This window comes from Leptopilina heterotoma, unplaced genomic scaffold, assembly GCF_015476425.1.
Source record: "Leptopilina heterotoma isolate Lh14 unplaced genomic scaffold, ASM1547642v1 Lhet_60, whole genome shotgun sequence".
NCBI lineage: Eukaryota > Metazoa > Arthropoda > Insecta > Hymenoptera > Figitidae > Leptopilina > Leptopilina heterotoma.
This window is the reverse complement of record NW_025111138.1, coordinates 5,140,655-5,163,187: the sequence shown is the minus strand read 5'-3', so window position 1 is coordinate 5,163,187 and position 22,533 is coordinate 5,140,655. Positions and strand designations below refer to the sequence as shown.

At 24.1% G+C, this 22,533-nt stretch overlaps 4 protein-coding genes across 5 annotated transcripts; 2 read left to right on the top strand and 2 right to left on the bottom strand.

Annotated features, from left to right (window-relative positions):
* Positions 1–303: 303 nt before the first annotated feature.
* LOC122509519 (coiled-coil domain-containing protein 186-like) lies at positions 304–9,517 on the bottom strand. Of its 2 annotated transcripts, XM_043623657.1 has the most exons (9): positions 9,210–9,517; positions 7,740–9,018; positions 6,986–7,256; positions 4,838–5,241; positions 4,068–4,606; positions 3,399–3,658; positions 1,583–1,606; positions 1,192–1,341; positions 304–1,001 (listed from the first exon to the last, which is right to left on the bottom strand). In XM_043623657.1, exons 1-9 carry the CDS (start codon positions 9,298–9,300, stop codon positions 927–929), a joined length of 3,093 nt encoding a protein of 1,030 aa, XP_043479592.1. In that variant the 5' UTR covers positions 9,301–9,517; the 3' UTR covers positions 304–926. The 2 variants fall into 2 exon arrangements, with proteins under 2 accessions (XP_043479592.1, XP_043479593.1); XM_043623658.1 differs by lacking the exon at positions 1,583–1,606 and having other exon boundaries at positions 305–1,001; positions 9,210–9,516.
* A 24-nt stretch (positions 9,518–9,541) lies between these two features.
* LOC122509522 (probable proline--tRNA ligase, mitochondrial) lies at positions 9,542–13,508 on the top strand. The gene is made up of 6 exons (XM_043623660.1): positions 9,542–9,799; positions 10,066–10,317; positions 10,413–10,674; positions 12,283–12,464; positions 12,539–12,751; positions 12,998–13,508. Exons 1-6 carry the CDS (start codon positions 9,686–9,688, stop codon positions 13,304–13,306), a joined length of 1,332 nt encoding a protein of 443 aa, XP_043479595.1. The 5' UTR covers positions 9,542–9,685; the 3' UTR covers positions 13,307–13,508.
* LOC122509521 (sulfite oxidase, mitochondrial) lies at positions 13,385–17,734 on the bottom strand. Its single transcript, XM_043623659.1, has 7 exons — positions 17,282–17,734; positions 16,278–16,907; positions 15,027–15,213; positions 14,822–14,947; positions 14,488–14,680; positions 14,009–14,209; positions 13,385–13,841 (listed from the first exon to the last, which is right to left on the bottom strand). The coding sequence occupies exons 1-7, from the start codon at positions 17,317–17,319 to the stop codon at positions 13,543–13,545; spliced, it is 1,674 nt and encodes a 557-aa protein (XP_043479594.1). The 5' UTR covers positions 17,320–17,734; the 3' UTR covers positions 13,385–13,542.
* A 328-nt stretch (positions 17,735–18,062) lies between these two features.
* LOC122509518 (phosphoglucomutase) lies at positions 18,063–22,132 on the top strand. The gene is made up of 7 exons (XM_043623656.1): positions 18,063–18,471; positions 18,845–19,283; positions 20,222–20,424; positions 20,502–20,703; positions 20,922–21,114; positions 21,293–21,476; positions 21,603–22,132. Exons 1-7 carry the CDS (start codon positions 18,223–18,225, stop codon positions 21,825–21,827), a joined length of 1,695 nt encoding a protein of 564 aa, XP_043479591.1. The 5' UTR covers positions 18,063–18,222; the 3' UTR covers positions 21,828–22,132.
* The last annotated feature ends 401 nt before the right edge of the window (positions 22,133–22,533 follow it).

Below are 22,533 nucleotides of genomic sequence, written 5' to 3'. Positions count from 1 at the left end.
ATATGTACAAACATTCAAGCATTTATTTCCCTTTTAATTCAAAATTAAACAATTACCATTCTTGAGTTATAATTCTTTTTAGTTAATGGACGTTTTTTTCAAAAATTAAAATATTTGGCAACGAAATTTTTTCTAGAATTATTAATTATTAAATTTATTGTAAAGAAACTCTAGCTCTTAAACTAAAAAAAAAGTTTTAAAAGTACTTATTAAAAAATGGAAAATCTTCCTGACATTTAAAAGTGAAATCTTAAATTAAAGAAAAAATAAAATATTTGATTTTAGTATAAATTAACGAAGTGAAAATATATAATTGATTGGTTTTTAACAAATATTGTGAATGTTAACAATATTAACAATTTGACTAGAAAAGGCAAGAAACTTAAAAGGTAATTTAAAATCTATGAATTTTCATTCATAGAAAAATTATTATTATTCCCTATTAAATTATTAATAAACTGAAATAATTGTTATTGATAAACTGAAATAATTATTATTCCATAATTATAAACTGAAAAAATTATTCTTCCCTTGTTAAACTATATTAACAAACTAAATGCAATAAAGTGAATTATAAAATTTTCAGACAAATTTCAAAATTCTTTTAAATAAATCTATTTTAAAACTATTCCCTTTTTTTCTTTTATAGAAAAACTTGTACAAACTTTAAAGAATTAATTCTTTGTTGCAAGGAAGAAAAAAACTAAAATTAAACTTTCTTGTTCTCTGCTCGTCAATAATTAGGTTCCAGTATCGTTTTGAAAAAAAAACCATTTCCCCTGTTTTAAAAATACTTTCTTTTCAGAAGTCTTTTTTTTCCTAAATGTCTTCCCTTGTTTTTTTTAAGTACAGTATCAAAGCACCTTTGACAATTAATACTTTACCTGGTAAATTGTAAGTTATATACTTTCAAATACTATTCATCTTTACTTTGCATTTTGTTTCTGTTGAATTTGCATAGTCAGCTTTGCGATTTCTTCTCCCAGTGTGTCGATATTGTCCTTGAAGAATAAAAATAAATACGAATTTTTAATTATCAGAATGCATCTAATGCTCTTTAATAAAATTAAATTAAAATTGAAAATTAAACTAAATTAGTTCTTATATTTTTCAGATAATTTTAGATAAAATTAAATAAATAAGTAAAATAAATAAAATTTAACAAATAAAATTTTAGATAAAAATTCTTACCTTTAAAGTGATATTTTTCAGTAAAGTATCTTCTAATACTGTCTGCAACTTTTGATTTATTTCGAGAGAAAGTTCCAGTGTCATGTGATCATCCGACACTTTGTGACTATAAACTGAAGCCATTATTCCTCCGTATTTTGCCAATTCTGCCTGTTAATGAGATTTTTTTCCTTCATTAATTAAATTAAGGCGAAAAAATTGCCTTATAAATATTACAAACAAACTGAATTTAATTTTTATTTCTTAATAATACGAATTAAATATTTTTTTATTTTTGAATATTAAATATTTTTTATATAATAATTAAATAAAATTATTCAATTTAATGCTATCTAGAATATTGTACATTTTAGTTTAATAATACTTTTTTCAAAAAAAATTATCCACTTACTGAATTCCGTTTACTCTTGATACGCTTGCGTGAAAATAGTTAAAAAATTATTTTTATTATTTAATGTAAAACATTGCTAATTTAAACGACACTCTTTTCAATTTATTATGTAACTCTAATTAATAATTACTATTATTTGTATAACTATTAATTATAATTACCTACTAATACTAATGTTATTAGCAATAGTAATAATTTTCTTAATAAACTCAAATATTAATAAATATTACTATTAACTAATAAAAATTTTTTTAATAATTTACAATTAAAATTAACTTATTATTTCTATAAATAATGCAATTCTTCTCAGGAATTCAATTATTTTTAATATAATTTTAATTATAATTAAAAAAAATGTTTAAACAAAATTTTAATTATAATTATTAACAGACACGATTATTTCTAAAAGTTGAAGAAAATTCTTTGATTAATTCAATTATTTTCAAAATTTTCAATTTTCAATTAAAATCATTAAAAAAACTACATTATTTCCCAAAAACATAAACAAATTCTTCAAAAGAATTCAATTATTTACAAAAAGTCTAATAAAATTGTTTAAAAGAATTTAATTTTCTATCAATAATTTTAATAAAATTCCTTGAATAAATTAAATTATTTAAAAAAATTGTAATAAAATTCTGACAAGAATTTAATTATTTTCTAAAAATTCTTTAAAAAATTCAATAATTAAATGTTTAATTTCAATCAATAACAAGCATGTTTATTTTAAAAACTTGAAAGAATTCATAAAAATTCAATTACTTTCAACATTTTCAATTAAAATTATTATTTTAATAAAATTTCGTTTTAATAATTAATTAATTTAATTATTTTAATAAAATTCAATAATCAAAATTTTAATTATAATTATTCACCGACACTATTTTATTATAAAAAGTTGAAAAAAACTTTTATTTTCAAAATTTTCAAATAAAATTATTTTTAAAAAAACTACATAATTTTCAAAAAAAAATAAAGATAAAAAAATACAGAAAAAGTATTGGTGGAGACGTTCGGTGAATGCGTTTTCGCGACAAAACCGTATTGGTGGGTTACGGTGAATACATTTCGCTTACCGTGAATACTTCCTTTCAAAAAATTTTGATTTAAAGATTCCTAAGCAAAGTTGAGAATATTTATAAAGAGCGTAAGTGACCCGAAGTATAAAAATGACTATTGCGAGAAGGAAATAAGAAATTTTAAGAAAAAACGAAAAACCAAATGTGACAAACAGATTGTCAAATGTTGATCAATTACCAACTACATAATTTTCAAAAAAAAATAAAGAAATTCTTAGCAAGAATTCAATTATTTTCATAAATAATAAAATTCTTCCAAGGAATCTACAATTATTTTTTTAGGTTTTTAATTAAATTCTTCGAGAAAGTTCAATTATTTTTAGAAATATAATAAAATTCTTCGCAGAAATACAATTATTTCTAAAAATTTGATTTAATTTGTTTACAAAAAATTCAATTTCTTGTCAATAGAATTTTAATGAAATTTTTCTAAAGAATTCAATTATTTAAAAATTTTTTGATCAAATTCTTCTTCAGAATTCAATGATACATAATAAATTAATTAATTTAAAGGACACAGTCCCGTTTACTATTTAAATAAATAAATAAATTTAAAATTTAATTCATTTAAAAAAAAAATATTTTAAAAAATTAGGAAACAAAAAAACAATTAATAAGTAACTTCAAACTGCGAAATTTTAAAAATTTTAAATATATTTATAGTTTTTTCGAAGATGTTATCAAAAATTAAAAATAAATATTGAATTATTATATTAAAAATTGATTAATTTTCTCACCTTATTTCTGTCTCTTTCATTTGTGCTCATGGCATCGAAATTTTCAACAAGAATATAGTTTTGAATTATTTTTGCCTTTTTTTGTAATTCAGCCACCAATGATTGTACATGCTCCTCCAGAAAGTCTATTTTCTCTGCTTTTTTCACATTTATCTTTTGCAACTTGATTATTTTTTCTATTAATGATTGCCTATCTACAGATTGAATTGAATGATCAGCACTATTGCTGTTATCCGACAAGGCACCGTTTACTGTTTCTCCTATATGCAAAAACCAATATTATTAATTTAATTCACTTCATTAATTAATATTTAATTATCTACATTTCAATAAATATTTCATTATCAATATTTTTATTAATACTTTACTAATAGTTTAATTTCAGTTTGGTTTGAATTTAATTGTAATTTGATTGTAATTTAATTATAATTATAATTATAATTTAATTGTAATTCAATCGTAATTCAATTGTAATGTAATTTTAATTTAATTTTAATTCAATTGTAATTTAATTCTAATGCAATTTTAATTCTAATGTAATTTTATTTTATTGAAAATTAATTTTAAGATTGAAATTAGATTTAATCAATTTTTACTTTAATCAAAAAAGCGTATTAAAAATTAAGTCTCAAAAAAATTATTCTTAATTTTTATTTTTATTTTTCTTACCCGTATTTAATGATGTACTGGAACCAGTTCTCGACGTTGGATCCAAAGAACTGCCAGGAGATGCTGCCTCGAATATTTCCAATCGTTTCCTACAATGTTGCAATTCCCTGGTCATTTCTTTCAATGAAAGTTGATGTTTTCTTTTTAAAACAGTATTCTCTCCCTCGCTGTCCTCGAGTTTTTGCGATAAATTTTGCGCTAATTTTGTCTGCTCTGCAACATGTTTAGCAAGTATTTCACAATCTTCGATTCGCTTTTTTTCCTCCGCAGCGAGATTCAACTCCAATGTTTTGACACTATTCAATAGTTGAGTGATACGCTCATGCAATGGACCCTGTTCATGTTCGAGACGCTTATTTTTCGCCTCAATTGCAATTAATTCCGATTGAAGTTGTACATTTTTATCTGTAAGTTTCTGTGTGAATTCGAGCATTTGACTCTCTCGCAGCCTACACGATTCCATGTCGTTTTGAAGATCCTGATTCGTCTCGACATAACGTTTTATTTCTGTCTCGATTGACGCTAAACATTGGTCTTTGCTGGAAAATTGCGGAAAAGAAAATTTGTTAATCGGAGAATTTTCTTTATAGAATTATTTAATTTTTATTTTAGAATTTTTTTATTTTTCTAGAAATTTTTAATTTTTCTTTATAATTTTTAACTTTTTTATATAATTTTTAATTCTTCTTATTATAATTTTTAACTTTTCTTTATCATTTTTAATTTTTCTTTTTAATTTTTAGGGAAAAAAAACTTTCTTTGATACTCACTGCTGAAGTTGAATTTTAAGTGTTTCCAATTCGGCCACTTTGGAGGATAATTCACCGATTTCCTTTTGTCGTTGATCGGCTATTGATTTTAAATTACTCAAACTGCTCTCGTAGGATGAACGATCATTCTCAAAATCTTGTAGTTTCAAACTGAGATTACTATTCTCTTCGATCAAAATTTGTTGCCTGTGCTTCAAAGACTCGACTTCTTTTTGCAAATGAAGTCTTATATTTTCCTTATCCTCCGTCACGTGTCGTTCTAAAATTAATTGAGCGTGTTGTTCCTTCAATTGTTGATCCAAAGTGACGGCTTTATTTTCCTCAGACTGTTGAAATTTGCGCATTGTCTCTTGTGTTTCTCGTTTAATCAACTCACTCTCTTCCTTCACTTCATTTATTTTTGCCTTTGGAACAAACATTTTAATAATTAAACCAAATTATTATTTTCTCTCTTGAAAAATATTAAAAAACATAGCAAATGTTTCTTCCAAACAACTCAATTATTTTCTTAAATAATAAAATTCTTCGGAAAAATTCAATTATTTTTACAAATAGTAAAATTCTTTTAGCGAAGTTCAATTATTTTCATAAATAATAAAATTCTTTGAAAAAAATTCAATTATTTCCATAAATAATAAAATACTTTTTTAAGAATTAAATTATTTTTTCTACAATCTTAATAGAATTTCTTAAATATTAAATATAATTATTAACTAATCGATTATATTCAGAAAATTAAAAAATTTTTTTGAAAGAATTGAATTACTGCCAAAGCCTTTAATAGTATTCAATTATTTTTAAATATTTTAATCAAATTCTTCGAGAAAATTCAATTATTTTCAGAAATAATACATTTCTTCGCAGGAATGCAATTATTTCTAAAGATTTTAATCAAATTCGTCGAAAAAATTTGATACAATTTGTTTACAAAAAATTCAATTATTTTCAATAGAATTTTAATAACATTTTTCGAAAGAATTCAATTATTTTTATAAATAGTAAAATTCTTCACAAGAATGAAATTTTTTTATAAATAAAGAAATTCTTCTCAGGAATTCAATTATTTTCAATAGAATTTTAATTAAGTTTCTGGAAAAGATTCATTTATTTTTAAAGATTATAATAAAATTTTTTCAAAGAATTCAATTATTTACTATTTATTATCAAAGTTTTGATAAATTGTTTTATGATATCAAATTTTTAATTACACTTATTAACAGACACGATTATTATAAAAAAAGTTGAATGAAATTTTTCGTAAAATTGGATTATTTTCAAAATTTTCAATCAAAATTGTTAGGAAAAAAAAACATTATTTTCAAAAAACTTTTAAAGAGATTCTTCAAAAAATTTTATTAATATTTACGAAAGCTCTAATAAAATTGTTCAAAAGAATTTAATTTATTATCAAGAATTTTAATAAAATTTAATTGCAAAATAATTAATTACAATTATTACCAAAATAGATTTTATTCAAATCTTAAAGAAATTTTTTGAAAGAATAAATGTCAATATTTTAATACATTTTCATGATTATCTTGAAGTCAATTATTTAAAAAAATTGTAATAAAATTCTGAGAAAAATTTGTTTATTTTCAAAAAATCTTAATAAAATTCAATAATCATATGTTTAATTACAATTATTAACAAATACGTTTATTTTAAAAACTTGAAGGAAATTCTTCATGAAACTCAATTATACTTTCAAAATTTTCAATTAAAATTATTAACAAAATTATTATTTGAAAAAATTTAGATATTTTCAAAAATAATAAAATTCTTCACTAGAATTCAATTATTTCCAAATTTTTCGATTAAATTTCTCTCAAAAATTCAGTGATTTTCAATACATTAATTTTAAAAGTCAAAACGTTTATTTAAAAAGAAAAATTATCAAAAAAGTTAGGAAACAAAAAAGCATGCAATTTTAGTTTTTCGATTTAAATTAAATTTTAATTAAGTTTTTTCAATTAAGTTTAAAAATATATTCTAAAGTTTTCTAAAAGTGTTCTAAATTCTAAAAAAAAAAAAAATTATTTTATAAAATTCGTTTCTTTTCCCTCTTTGTTTCTTTTTTTTTAAATAAAATAAATATTCGAATAAAATTTTTTCCCCTGCGGTAAAATTAAAATTATAAAAAATTCATACGGTTGCGATTCCCAATTTTTGTTGTGTTTCCTTTTGTAGGTCCATTTCCGTTTTGAGCTTATTTTGAGTCCATTTTAATTTCACATCCTTCATGTTTATATCCTCCTTTAATCGATCAACTTGTTTTTGAACTTCAACCAATTCAGTGCATTTATTATCTAAAATATTGCAAATTCTCGAACGCTCTCCTTGCGATTGTCTCAATTTACTTTGCATTAATTCGTGATCCCGTGATATTTCTTTTAATTTCCGCTCAGCTAAATCTCTGGCCCTAAAAAATAATTAATTATTACTTTTGAAGTAAATGATTCACAAGTTATTTTCACTGTCAAATGAACGATGTATTTTTTATTGCAAGATATTTTCATAAATTACTGATTGTAAAATATAAATTTTACATTTTGAAACTAAAATTAATCATTAAACTAGAAACGAGAAAGATTTGTGGACTTTGGTCAAAAGGACCAAAGGCCCCAAATCTTTCTCGTTTTTTTATTAAAAAAAATTAATGTTCTAAAAAACAAAAAATCTATTAAAGTAGAAATTAAAATTAATTCTCTTGACAGTTAAATTATTGTATTTAGGGAAAATTTAATTTGACGGAAAAATAAATAGATTTCGTGTTCATTTGAATGTTGAGAACTTTAGAAAAAAAATTTAATTTTACTTGAAAGAAAAGAATTTTAATTCTACTTTAAAGAAAAGTATTTAAATTGTACTTTAAACGAAAATTACAAATGTAGATTTTTTTTACCTTTGCACGTCAATTAATTGTTTTTCGCTGACTGCGTATTTCATGACCATGCATTCTCGTTCCTTATTAGCAATATTGATTTCCCTATTTGTTGCTTCTTGATTTGCTAAAGCATTTTTCAATTCATTTGTCAAGATTTCAATTCTCCTCTCCATGATAATTATTTCCTCATTTCTCATGGGATCATTTTGATTTTTTTCCTCGCTCTTCGACAGTTTATCGATTAATTTTTCATTTTCATTTTTTAATAAATCCAAATATTTATTGTAATGACTCTTTGAACTCCCCGAATCCATTGAACTCTCAGCTTCCGAATCCTCCTCCGAAGTTTGTCTTGGACTATTTTCTTGTGATTCTAATAGAGAAAGATTCAATGTATTTGGATCGGGAATTTTTTCTCCAAAATTCTCAAGATGGGAAATTTCTTCAGGACTTCTTTCACTTTCTTCGAATTTCACGTCTGGAGTCGTGGAGGAATTATCAATTAATTCATTTGTCGTTTTAGACAAATCGGATTCGTCCTTAAAACACAAAGAATTTGAATTTTGAATTTTCTGTTCTTGTTTATTAAATTCGTTACTTTGTTCTTGTTTGTCGTCTTCTTCTGTTGTTTTTTTCATTTCTTTATTGGGATTCGAAACAAATTCGGAACTTGATTCTTCTATTTGTTTCTTGACATTAAAATCTGTGTGTTTTAATAAAGAATTATAACGATTGGTAATATTTTGTGTCAATAATGTTTTCTCCATAATATTCGATGATTTCTCGGTGATAAAATGAAAGAAATTTTTACTTTTATTCAGAAACTGTGCATTTGATTGCATTAAATTTATCGGATTTGTAGGCAGAGAAATTTTAACCAATTTACTATCATCCGATAAAGTTGGTCGATAATTCCTAACAGGAATTAATTTTCTCTTTTCGTTTATTAAATTCGTTCCTTGATTCTTGGGAATCACTTGCAGATCATTATTAAAGTTTTCTGCACTCTTTTCAATAATAGAAACATTCTTAATAGGCGAAGAATCATCGACAGATTTTGTATCATCATTATTTATTTCTTCCGAAATTGATTTATCTTCTTTCTCTAATAAAACGCTGTTATCTTGTATTTCTTTTGGAATACTTTCCGAATTCGAAATTTCGTCAATCGAAAAATTTCTCGACTCTCCAAAAAGGGAATTTAACAGAATTGAATCCGTTTTCTTGAATATTGTTTCATTCTCCTCGTCATCTGAATGAAATTCCTCATTTTCTGGAACCCTTTGAGTATTGATTTCTAAAAATTGATTAATAAAATTCTTTTTTTACAAACTGAAAAGAAAGGAAAGTCCAAATGCTATTATTAAAAATTAAATATAAAGAAAATATAATCAATAAAAGTATTTTTGTTAATAACATCTGGTCTTTGGTGTCAAAATTCTACAGCGTTAAGACTAAAAAAGCAATTTTACTTCAACTTTATTATACCTTCATTCTCACAGGAATTTTCAGCTAATTGTTGACAATATTCCTCGAAATTTTTATCAATCTTATCAGGTACCTGATTATTATCTTCCATTTCGTTTATAGAAAGTGTTACTTTTTTTTTAATCAGGAATGTCGCATGCTCGAATCCATGGATTATTTTTATAATTTAATTTACAATACTATACAAAAACTTTCCACTCATCTTCGTTTATGAAATAAATTGTCGTGTGGGAGGAATAAACATTGTAATTATAATAAATTTTGCTGAAAATAACCTTAAAACGTATATCAATCTGTCAAAACAGATTGTAAATGTAAATATAGACTAAAAAACATTGGTCTTTAAATTTTTTTTGACATGTTGGCAATGCGCAGATTGTTAACACGCAGCTGAGAACAGCTGATATTTTTGTCGTCTGCTATATTGATTGTTTACAATCACATTTTTTTTTGTTTATTAACAGTTTTTATAAGAAATGTCTCAAAACGTATACAATAATTGGCATAGAGTTTCGAAACTCTTTCAGCCACTAAATATCCCACAGAAAAATGCACCAGTGGTAAAAACGGAATTTTCCAAAAGTTATAAAGTGAGTTTTTTTCTCTCAAACATGTGTTATTATAACCTAAAAATACTGTAAATTATGTTTCTGTATTCGCTGTACAATTCTAATTGTTGTAATTCTAATTGGTTTACTATTTAAACAATTATGACTATAAATTATGATTGTCATCATCTTTATTAGTATTAAACTATTAATATAGATTATTATTATAAATTGTAATTGTGAATCAGTTTAACTTGTTGATGAGCTGTTAATTTATATTTTTTTAATTAAAATTCTTTAATATTTAGCATATGATTGACACTGGAATAATAAGCAAATGTAATACTGGAATGTATGCGCTTCTACCATTAGGATATCGAATATTGGAAAAATTGACATCAATTATTGATAATGAATTATTGAAAATTGATGCTCAAAAAATTCTTCTACCGGCATTATCGTCGCAGAAATTGTGGAAAAAAACAAATCGATTTGAAGAAGCTGGTCGTGAATTATTCACCCTTTGTGACAAACATGATACTAGCTATGTTTTAAGTCCAGTAGGTCATAAAATTTAGTAATAAATTTTTTTAAAATTAAATACTAAAGTCACTTAAAAAAATAGAAAGATTAACAAATTTAATTATCATTTTAGACACATGAGGAAACGATAACAGATGTTATATCTAAAGTTGGACCAATCTCACCTAAAACTCTACCATTGAGATTGTATCAAATTTCAAGTAAATGGCGAGATGAAATGAAACCACGTTTAGGTTTTATGAGAAGTAGAGAATTTATAATGAAGGATTTGTACACTTTTGATATCGGATCGACACAAGCACTGGAGACTTATAAGATCGTTAATCATGCCTATGATAATATATTCAATAAAATTGGAATTCAATACAAAAAAGGTAGAAATTTATATTGATTAATTGGCGAAATTATCTATATTCATAATCTTAGTATTCCGGTAATCTGTTCGCAGTTTAAAGTTATTGTTTGTTTATTTGTTTCTTTGATTCTTAATTTTTAAAAAAAATTTTATTTTTAAATATTTTCAATTTTAAAATTAATTTATTGAAAATCATTAAATTCTGAAGAAGAATTATATTATTTATGAAAATACCACATTGAATTCTTACGAAAAATTTTATTATTTATGACAATAATTGAATTTTCTCGAACAATTTGATTAAAATCTATAAAAATAATTGAATTACTTCAAAGAATTTTATTAAAATTATTATTGGAAATCGTAATTAAATTCTTTTAAAGAATTTCTTTAAATTTTTTTAAAATAATGGAGATTTTTAATAATTTCAATTGGAAATTTTGAAGGTAATTGAATTTTATGAAGAATTTCTTTCCAGTTTTTAAAATAATCGTGTTCGTTAATAATAGAAATAAAACGTTTGATTATCGAAGTTCATTAACATTTTTAGAAAATAATTAAATTCTTCTCAGAATTTACAATTTACAATTTTTTTAAAATACTTTAATTAATTCAAGGAATTTTATTGAAATGTTAAAAATAATTGAATTCTCTCGAAGAATATATACTATTAAAAGTTTTGACAATAATAATCGATTTTGTTAATAATTATATTTAATATTTAATAAGACATTCTATTAAGATTGCAGAAAAAATAATTTAATTCCTACCAAAATATTTTATTACTTATGGAAATAATTGAATTTTTTCAAAGAATTTTATTATTTATTGAAATAACTGGATTTTTTTTCAAATTATTTTATTATTGAAGAAAGTAATTGAATTTTTTCAAAGAATTTTATTATTTATGGAAATAATTGAATTTTTTTTAAAGAATTTTATTATTTTAGAAAATAATTGAATTTTTTTAAAGAATTTTATTATTTATAAAAACAATTAAATTCCTAGCAAAGAATTTTATTATTTGAGAAAATAATTGAATTGTTTCCAAGAATTTATTAAAATTTTAGAAAATAATTGAACTTCGGAAAAAAATGTTACTAGTTGTAAAAATAATTGAATTCTTCTGAAGAATTGTATTACATATTTATGTAAATAATTGAATTGTTCTGAAGAATTTTATTAATCATGAAAATAATTGAATTCTCGCGAAGAATTTTATTAAAATTTTTTAAATTTGGAATATTAATTATTCAAAAATTAAAGTTTATATTTGAAAATAAAAGATTTTGTAAGAAATTTGCTTAATAATAATAAATTAAATATTAAGTTTTGTGCACTAGTTGATAAATATAAACTTCTTAATTAATTATTGAAATTAATAATATATATTCAATAAAATTGGAATTGAATACGAAAAAGCCTGCAATTTCTGAATTAATTAGCGATATTAATAACATTCAATAAAATTGAATTTGAATACAAAAGAAATAAAAATTTATTTCATAACCATCGAAATTAATAAATATAAAGTTCTTAATTTATTTCGCTAATGAATTTACTAAAAACTTCAAACCTTCTAATTTTTTATGAGAATGTAAAAATTAATAATTTTCTTTCTCGAAAGCTATTGGATCTGTTGGAATGATTGGGGGAACAGTATCGCATGAATATCATTATATTACGGAAATTGGCGAAGACGTTGTATTGTCTTGTTTGCAGTGTAATTATCACATTAATAAAAATGCCACCGATGAAAGTACATGTCCTAGTTGTAAAAATGCCTTTTCCGAAAGTACAACCGCAGAGGTAGATGAAAAAAACTAAATTAAACTCGTTTTGAAACGTTTTCGGTTAATTTACACTTTTATTTTTAATTGCAGATTGGACACACATTTTTTCTAGGGACAAAATATTCAGAAACTTTAAAAGCACTTTATAAAGAAAATCATACTACAGCACCATTATCGATGGGTTGTTATGGTATCGGAATGACTCGACTAATTGCTTCAGCTGCTGAAGTATTATCAACAGAACAAGAACTTCGATGGCCAATTGCACTAGCACCTTATACTGTTTGTGTTATTCCACCAAAAGTTAGTTGCGCATTTTTTTCTTCATTCAATAAATACTATTTATATTAATTAATTACTCTTAATAATTATTAGTATGTAATAATTACTATTATGTAATCATTACTATTACTATTAAGAATTACTATTAATTAAAAATTATTAATTTTCAGTTGAATTAATAATTAATTAATTAGAGTAAAAATTAGTAAATTAATTAGTAATTAATGCTCAGTTGAATTAATGTAAGGAAATTATTTTCTTTTACAGAAAAACAGCAAAGAAGATGTGGCATCACAGTACAATGAAAAAATATGTGAACTATTATCTCAATCAAATATTGATTTTATAATTGATGACAGAACGCATTTAACAATTGGCCAACGCTTCATCTATTCCCGAAAATGTGGATTTCCCTACGTAATTGTTATCGGTAAATTAGCATTAAATTCAGATCCACTCTTCGAATTACACGATATAAATAATTCCACACATAATGACGTGGGTTTAGAAACTTTATTCGATTTCTTTAATCAGACGATAAATCAACAGAAAATTTCTAATCGCGCCACTGTTTAGGAAATCTTTTTTTTATGTAACAGAAATTCTTTTTCAAGAAAATGTAAATTTTAGTGATATTTGTTACTGTTTTTTAAAAAAAAATTATATATAATTGATGATTGAATTTTTCATTAAATTATAATATTAAAGATTTAATTTTGTACGTAAATTATTTTTGGCTAGATAAAAAATTTCGATATGAAATAAATACTAACCTTTATCAGTCTTTTTTGTTTAATCCAAAAAAAATTGTTCTATATTTGTACTTTTACTCTATGATAGGCATTGCAGAGAAAACCTCGGAGATTCCAAATGTTCTTGAAACTTTCCGGTTGAACGTTGTAGGAGGAATCGACGGCTTTTGCCCAGATTTCTATTTCCTTATTTTTGATATCAACTGGTAATTCTAAACTCCATAGACTCCAACTGTAATAACGTCCTGGTTTTGCCTTTGGGTCCTCTGCTATTAAATCGGCCGTGTGCCAAGTTTCACCTTTATCAGCCGTTATATCGACTCTGATGATTTTTTTCCCACCTCCAGACCAAGCGTAGCCTTTAATTACAATGAATTAATTAATTTCAATTAATTATTATCTAAATTTTAATTTTTTTTTAAAATTTTTATCTAAATTTCAATTTGAATATAATTTATAATATAATTTGAATTAATTTAAAACTACAAATTTTCACTTGTGTTAAAGGGAGAAATTTTATTTGCACCTTTCACTGAAATTTTTCCATTCTTGACGGAAACTTTTTCTCCCGATTCGGGAACGCAAATTGCTGATGTAACGGGCATTTCCTGAATGGCTGGAGCTTTTGAAAAATCGACAGTTTCCCAAGTTGTTGAAGGTGAGAAGCCCTTGTAGTCGCCTTGCTGCCATTGTGCAGGACTTTCGTCCTTCGAAATTATAATTTTTCCTATAAAAGAGATATAAATTTATTCTCGAATAAAAATTTTGCGAATAATGAATAAATAAAAAATTTCGCATGAAATCTTACAAAGAAAAATATTTAAAACACAAATATGAATAGATAACACAATAAGCAATTTAAAATATTTTTTAATTAGCATAAAAGAAAAAAAAATAATAAAATTAAATAAAAGAGAAAACGAAATAAATTAAATTAAATAAAAGAGAAAATCAAATGAATAAAATTAATATAAAAGAGAAATTAAATTTTTTCAAATTTCTCACCTAGCCATTTAACATTTCTCGCACCAACAACTCCGGGAACAATAACTCGAACTGGAAATCCATGATCGAGAGGTATCGCTTCACCATTCATTTCATAAGCAAGAATCACATCCGATCTGGGATCTAGAGCTTTGCCAATTGGAATACTCGAGCCATAAGGCGAACCAGATGGATCGTAATCCAAACCTTCGAACTGAATTTATTTTTCCGAAAAAAACAAACCAAATTTTAATTTAATATAATATTAAATAGACGAATTAAATTTTTCTAATTTAATTTTTTTTAATTGAATTTATTCTAATTGAAATTTGTTCTTATAGAATATTTAAACAACCTGAACGTGATTGTATTTTTCTTCATCGACTTTCAGATCTTTCAGAACATCACAAAGTCTAGCTCCTGACCAGGTGGCATTTCCAACTGCCCCGACACTCCAACTGAGACCTTTTAGGAGCTTCTCCTGAAAAAGAAAAATACAATTCAAATTCATGTCAGTAAATAATTATTTTTAATGAAAGAATATTTGATCTCAATCATACAGAAGCCATTTCCGATCTTCGATTACCACCGCACATTATAGCACTCGTTACACTGTACTTTGGATATTTTTTCAATTCTTCTAAATTTAATGTCTTTTTTGTCACGTCCTCCATCGACAATTCCAATGAGTAATCATTTATATCGATTTCCGGAACTGGCAAATGATTTCTCACGTAAAACAATTCTCTGAAATGAAAGAGAAATTGCAACAAAACAAAAATAAATTAGTTGTTTGCTTTTTTGTTTTCTAACTTTTTAAATAAATTTTATTTGTAAATATTTTCAATTAATTGAATTTTATGAAAAATTGCTTTTAAGTTTTTAAAATAATTTTGTTTCTTAACAATTGAAATTAAACAATTGAATTATTGATTTTTATTACAATTTTTAGAAAATAATTAAATTCTTCTCAGAATTTTATTACAATTTTCTAAAATAATTTAATTCATTTAAGGAATTTTATTAAAATATTCAAAATAATTTAATTTTCTCGAAGAATAGATGCTATTAAAAGCTTTGACAATAATTGAATTCATTCAAGAAATTCTATTAAGATTGTAGAGAAAATAATTGAATTTCTAGCAAAGTATTTTATTATTTTTTATGGAAATAATTGAATTCTTTTGAAAGATGTTATAACAAATTAGAAAAAAATTGAATTCTTTCGTGAAATTTTATTGAAAATAATTGAAATTTTCCAAAGATTTTACTATATTTAAAAAAATAATTTAATTGTGAAAGATTTATTAAAATTTTAAAAAATAATTAAATTCTTTGGTGAAATTTTATTGAAAATTTACCTAATTGAATTTTAGCAAAGATTTTACTATTTAAAAAAATAGTTAAATTTTTTCGAAGGATTTATTAAAATTTTAGAAAATAATTTAATTCTTTCGTGAAATTTTATTAAAAGTTTTTAAAAAATTGGATTCTTTTATAAAAAAATTTTTTAAATTATATTAAATATAATTGAATTGTTTCGAAGGATTTTTAAAAATTTTAGAAAATAATTGAATTCTTTTGAAAAATTTTATTAAAAATTAAAAAAAAAATTTTATTGTTTATAAAAATAATTGAATTCTCGCGAAGAATTATATTAAAGTGTTTGAGAATATAAAGAATAATAATTAATTTTGTACTTAATAATTGAATTTTCTAAATTTTGATTATGAAATAATTCAAAAATTTATAATTGAAAATAAGAAATAATAAAATAAATAATAGAATAAATATTTCAAGAATTAACTCACGTGGGCGTTTCGAAACTCTCGACAAGTAAAGAAGAAGGTGGTTCTGCACAAAATGGTTTATGTCCATTAATTATCAAAGCCTTATGCCTGTTCGGCTCATTCGCATAAGGATCATCAGCTTTATTTTCCCCTAAATTAACATCTTTCTGCGAAAGATTTCCAATTCTCATTGACTCGAGTAATTGATAAATATCATTTTGATGATGATTGGCAAATATATTCCAAAATGGTTCAATTGAACTGCCAGCAGCCATCATAATTTTTTTCGGTCCCCCCGGATGTTTATCGACAAAATCCGTGATATCGTAAACACCTTCTTTGTACGATATCCAAATGCCTGTTTTTTTACTGTCATGCTTACCCACCTCCTCTGCCGTGTATGTTCGCAAATCATTTCTTCGTGATCCGCATATATTTTTTTCTAAGGCAAATACTTTTTTCAATTCTGAATTATAGAGATAATAGGCCCCTAAAGCAGATAGAGTAATAGCACTGCTGACAAAATACCTTTGATAATTGTTTACACTTCCAAAAAATGAATTGCAGTCGTCTTTATTTTCCTGAGATTGTGATTTGTAACTTGCAGCGCATTTAAAATGTTTTAAAACATTTCTTGACTGTAACAAAAACCTGAAATGACGGGGAAAAAATGTTAGTTTTATCAAGAAAATAATGATTGACAAGTGTCAAGAGAATTTTTCTCAATAACGAAATTTCATTATTGCAAAAACAGTAAACAAAAAAGAACAATTGAAGGTTAGATCAAACAAGTGTTTGAACGATTTGAACGTTTCTTTTTCTTTAAATTAAAATAAAATTATTCGTAAACAAACGTTTTTTCAAAAACATTGAATTTCTACAATTTATAGGTGATAAATTTTATAAATAAATTAATCACTTTAGTTTTTGTTACTTGACTCTTTTTCAAAAACACTTCGACCTCGAAAAAAAAACGAAAGGAAATAATTGAGAATTATTAAAAACAAATTACAAAAATTACTTACCTTTTATTCACAAACACTATTCTCGAAGAAGAAAACATTACGAATTCGAATCTTTATTATTATATATTAAAAATGATATACTATGAAAATAAACGAAGCATTCAATTTTCGATATAATTGAAAAATTCTTTCAAGAATAACAAGAAGAAAAGCTCAATAAATATTTCAGAATTAATCAAATATTCTTTGGTAATCTTGACCTTGAAGTTTGAATAAATAAGCTTTATTTGTTTAATACTGACGATTAATAACTGACAACATCTTATGTACACTAACAATAAAACCTATTTTTGCTTTATAAATATAATAAACTAATAAAAATTGATAATACGTAATAAAATTTAATTGTTATCAGTCAATTTCTCATTTGTTTAGACATTTTCTACTTAATAATTAAATGCTTAATTTCTTATTCAACATATATAGTTAATAATAATCATTTAATAAACAAAGAACATAACCTAAAAATCCTAAAAATGTCACATGTTTGATGGAATATCACGTGATTGAAGTTACAGCCAATCAGATTTCTCGATTTGGTTGACCTATCACGTTGTAGTGTCGAACAAGATGAATATTCAAAAATTATATTATTAATTGTTATTTGTTTGTTTAATTAATTACTTTTTTTTTATTAATTACTTTAATTTATTTTATTAATTAAATTTTATTTCATTAATACTGAAATTGTGTAGGTATAAATAATCAAAAGAAAGAAAAATAGGGGTAAAAGAAACGAATACCTTCCCAGCCCTGGCGACAACCTCGTGGTGAATTGTGTCGTCTGCTAGATGTCTGTTTTGCCCTTGAAATAACCTTGCATGCATTAAAAAGTCTTATCGGAAACAGTGGAGTGATTTTTACTTTTTCTTAATTAAAGAACAAATGATTTTCCATTATATAAGACTTGAAAAGTTGTGAATTTACTGTTTACAAGAAAAATGTCGATCAAAGTTGCAAGTACAGTTGTTGAAACTGTTGTTTTTGAGGGACAAAAACCGGGCACATCAGGACTTCGAAAAGCTGTAAGTGTTTTTCAACAGAAACATTATACGGAGAATTTTATTCAGGCGATTTTTGATGCCCTGGGAAATCAACTACAAGGATCTACATTAGTCGTTGGAGGCGATGGACGATTTTATGGAAAAGAAGTTGTTGCAAAAATTATTCGAATTGCTGCCGCTAATGGGGTATGTAAACTCATTGATTTTATATTTAAAAAAATAAATAAATAAAATGTATATAATCCTGAGTGAGATTTATCAAAAAACAGACTCTTATCTTTCATACATTATCTCTCATGTCACTTAGGTCAATTATTGACAATACGAAAGAGATAAGACATAATCGTTTTAAGAATTCGTGAACTTTCACAGCTTTGTTGATTAGAAAGACGATAAATATTTTCCATAATTTCTAATAAATGTACTAAATATATAACGATTAAATGCATAATTATATAATATATAACAATACAGAAATAATGTACAATAATACAAAAATTATAAATAATATACAAAAATTAATTAATTTAATAATAAGACTTTAATATAATTAATTTAGGTTGGAAAACTTTTGGTGGGACAAAATGGTATTCTCTCAACTCCAGCAGTATCGACAATTATTCGAAAATACAAAACACTGGGCGGCATTGTTCTCACAGCGTCTCACAATCCCGGTGGACCAAATGGCGATTTTGGAATAAAATATAATTGCGAAAATGGTGGACCAGCGCCCGATGCTGTTACAAATAAAATATTTGAATTGACAACAACGATTAAAAATTATAAAATTATACCCGAAATTTCTGTTGATATTGATAAAATTCAAACACAAACTTTAGAAGTTGATGGACGATCATTTACCATCGAAATCATTGATTCTGTCAAGGATTACGTTGATCTTATGAAGGAAATTTTCGATTTCTCCAGCATTAAGAAATTATTACTCGGAAGCACAGATCGAACGTCATTTGAAGTTCTTATTAATTCCATGAACGGAGGTAAATTTTTTTACGGAAAATTTATTAAATATTTGGTATTAATATAAGTATTTTATATTTAAATAGACTTAATATCTTTAATAAAAACTAGCAAATTACAAAATTATTTATTTTCAAATATAAATTTTTGAATAATTTCATAATTAAAATTCAAAAAATTCACTTATTAAGTATATAATTAATTATTATTGTTTATATTTTCAACAAAATTTTAATAAAATTTCAGGAAAGAAATCAATTATTTCTTTTATATACTAAACTCTTTGCAATTTTCTACATTTTAACTAAATTCCTTGAAGGAATTAAATTATTTTAGAAAATTGTAATAAAATTCTAAAAACAATTTAATTATTTTCTAAAAATGTTATTAAAATTCTATAATTAAATGATTAATTTCAATTATTAAGAAATACGATTATTTTAATAACTTGGAAGAAATTGTTCATAAAATTCAATTACTTTTAAAATTTTCAATGAAAATTATTAAAAACATTCCATTACTTTAAAAAACAAATTCAAAGAAATTCTTTAAAAGAATTTAATTAGGATTATCAAAAATTTTAATAAAATTCTTCACAAGAATTCAATTATTTTCATAAATAATCAAATTCTTGGTAGGAATCCAATTATTCTAAAATTTTTTGATAAAATTCTTTGCATGAATTCAATAATTTTCAATACATTAATTTTAAAATTGAAAATATTTGAAAAGAAAAATTATTCAAAAAGTTAGAAGACAAAAAAGCAAATAACAACTAGTATTAAGCTGCGAACAAATTATCGGAATACAATGATTATGAATTGTATAGATTATTTAAGTAATTATATGTAGTAATGTAAATTTAAATTTATATTTTGAACAAAAGTAAAAGAATTTTTAAAATTAAAACTTTAACTTCTGAACTTAAAATTTTTAATTAAAAAATATTTTCTTGCAGTAACCGGGCCGTATGTGAAGGAAATTTTTGAAAAGGAATTGGGAGTGAAGAGTTCAAATTTGATAAATACAACGCCATTGGAAGATTTTGGAGGTTTACATCCAGATCCAAATTTAACTTATGCGGCGGATTTAGTGAATGCTGTGAAAAATGGAACCTTTGATTTTGGTGCTGCATTCGATGGAGATGGAGATAGAAATATGGTAAAATTTAATTTAGTAGAATTTCTTCAAGGAAAAAAAGCAGAAAAAAGAAATTGTTTATTTCTCTTTTATTGCAGATTATTGGCAAGAAAGCATTTTTCGTCACACCTTCCGATTCGCTTGCTGTGTTGGCTAATAATTTAAATGTGATTCCATATTTTAAAAAAACGGGAATTCGGGGCTATGCTCGATCAATGCCAACTGGTGCGGCAGTCGACAGAGTTGCTGCGAAAACTGGAGTTAATTGCTTTCAAGTTCCAACTGGATGGAAATACTTTGGTTATATTTCTATTTAATTTACTCGTCTATTTAATATTTAATACTTAATATTTGGTATTTCAATTTTAATATTTGATATTTCAATTTTAATATTTGATATTTAATATTTTAATTTTAATATTTAATATTTTAATTTTAATATTTCAATTTTAATATTTTATTGTCGTTTAATTTTTAAGTTCATAAGAAGTACATAACAATTTTTTTCCATTTTCTAGGTAATTTAATGGATGCAGGTCGTCTATCATTGTGTGGCGAAGAAAGTTTTGGAACAGGTTCCGATCACATTCGCGAAAAAGATGGAATTTGGGCCGCACTCGCTTGGCTGAGTGTCGTTGCAAATTTGGGAAAATCCGTGGAGGATATTCTGATGGATCACTGGAAGACTTATGGAAGAAATTTCTTTACAAGGTTCGCATTTCTTTCTAACTTGACAGAAAAATATCGAAAGCTCAAATTAACAATTAAATTAAAAATTAAATTAAAAGTTAATTAATTTAAAAATTAAATTAAAAAGTAATTAAAATCAAAACCGACTTAAAAACTAAATTAAAGAATTAAAAGTAAAATCGAAATTTTGTCTCTTTAGATACGATTATGAAAATTGTGAAGCCGAAGGTGCGAATAAAATGATGAAGGATATTGAGGATAAATTCAAAGCGCCACAATTTATAGGCGCGAAATTGAATTTTCAAAAAAAAGAATATATCGTTAAGGAGGCCGATAATTATTCATATAAAGATCCGGTTGACAATAGTGTCGCTGACAAGCAGGTAAATTTTTCGAAACTTTCGAAATATTTTATTTCTTATTATTTTGCTTTTATAATTATTATCATAATAATAATTATTATTATTAGCAGAGGAATGAAAAATTTCTAATAAAATAATTATCTTCAGGGTTTGAGAATTTTATTTGAAGACGGTTCGAGAATAATTTACCGACTTTCTGGAACTGGAAGTTCAGGAGCAACGATTCGTGTTTATATTGAGAGTTATGAGTCGGATCCATCGACATTTACTGAAGACGCTCAAAAAATATTGAAGCCATTAGTTGATATTGCGTTGCAATTAAGTAAACTCAAGGAGTGCACTGGTAGAGATGCCCCAACAGTTATTACGTAATTTCGAGTCTTCCAATTTCATCAACATCATTCAAGGAAAAACACGCGCACAATAATATAACGAATATAAATTTTAACAGAGAAAAAAAACTATTTTCTATTTTTAACTCTCATGTCGATTTTATTATAGTTTGAAGCTGAAAATATAATATTCACGTTGTCTTCAGATTTCAGAATGCAAGGGTTTTCAAAGTATATTTTAATCAATATTTTATTGAAATAAAAATCAAATGAAAAAAAATTTGTTTTTTATATCAACATTTCCAAAGTTTTTATTTTTCTAAATTAAAATTCTCTATAAAATTATTTGTAGGTTTTTTGAATTTATTTGTTTTTGAAATATTAATCAATTTCAAATTTTTGATGATAGTCTTGAATTTTCAAATAAAATTATTTACAGGTTTCTTGAATTTATTAGTTTTTGAAATATTACCTAATATTTATTCAATTTCAAATTTTTGATGATAGTCTTGAATTTTGAAATAAAATAATTTGTAGGTTTTTTGAATTTGTTTCTTTGTGAAATATTACCTAATATTCATCAAATTTCAAATTTTTGATGATAGTCTTGAATTTTCAAAATTAAAAATTCCTTTTCTGTTTCCTACAGTTAATTTTCTGGGTTTATTAAAATTAATTTAGGTCGAGGAAAAATAATTACGAAAATTGAATTATTTATTTTCATTTAGTTTAAATTAATTCACCTT

What these genes read in the sequence shown, in the direction of transcription:
- LOC122509519 (XM_043623657.1), bottom strand. Translation starts at nt 9,300, where the DNA reads ATGGAAGATAATAATCAGGTACCTGATAAGATTGATAAAAATTTCGAG. An exon ending in AAATTCCTGTGAGAATGAAG is followed by an intron (nt 9,019 to 9,209) that starts GTATAATAAAGT and finishes ATCAATTTTTAG; the next exon opens with AAATCAATACTCAAAGGGTT. An exon ending in CTTAAAATTCAACTTCAGCA is followed by an intron (nt 4,607 to 4,837) that starts GTGAGTATCAAA and finishes GCAATTTTCCAG; the next exon opens with CAAAGACCAATGTTTAGCGT.
- LOC122509522 (XM_043623660.1), top strand. Translation starts at nt 9,686, where the DNA reads ATGTCTCAAAACGTATACAATAATTGGCATAGAGTTTCGAAACTCTTT. An exon ending in CCGAAAGTACAACCGCAGAG is followed by an intron (nt 12,465 to 12,538) that starts GTAGATGAAAAA and finishes TTTTAATTGCAG; the next exon opens with ATTGGACACACATTTTTTCT. An exon ending in TTTGTGTTATTCCACCAAAA is followed by an intron (nt 12,752 to 12,997) that starts GTTAGTTGCGCA and finishes TTTCTTTTACAG; the next exon opens with AAAAACAGCAAAGAAGATGT.
- LOC122509521 (XM_043623659.1), bottom strand. Translation starts at nt 17,319, where the DNA reads ATGTTTTCTTCTTCGAGAATAGTGTTTGTGAATAAAAG. An exon ending in GAGAGTTTCGAAACGCCCAC is followed by an intron (nt 15,214 to 16,277) that starts GTGAGTTAATTC and finishes CTTTCATTTCAG; the next exon opens with AGAATTGTTTTACGTGAGAA. An exon ending in GAAGATCGGAAATGGCTTCT is followed by an intron (nt 14,948 to 15,026) that starts GTATGATTGAGA and finishes TTTCTTTTTCAG; the next exon opens with GAGAAGCTCCTAAAAGGTCT.
- LOC122509518 (XM_043623656.1), top strand. Translation starts at nt 18,223, where the DNA reads ATGTCGATCAAAGTTGCAAGTACAGTTGTTGAAACTGTTGTTTTTGAG. An exon ending in GAATTGCTGCCGCTAATGGG is followed by an intron (nt 18,472 to 18,844) that starts GTATGTAAACTC and finishes TAATTAATTTAG; the next exon opens with GTTGGAAAACTTTTGGTGGG. An exon ending in GGAAGAAATTTCTTTACAAG is followed by an intron (nt 21,115 to 21,292) that starts GTTCGCATTTCT and finishes TTGTCTCTTTAG; the next exon opens with ATACGATTATGAAAATTGTG.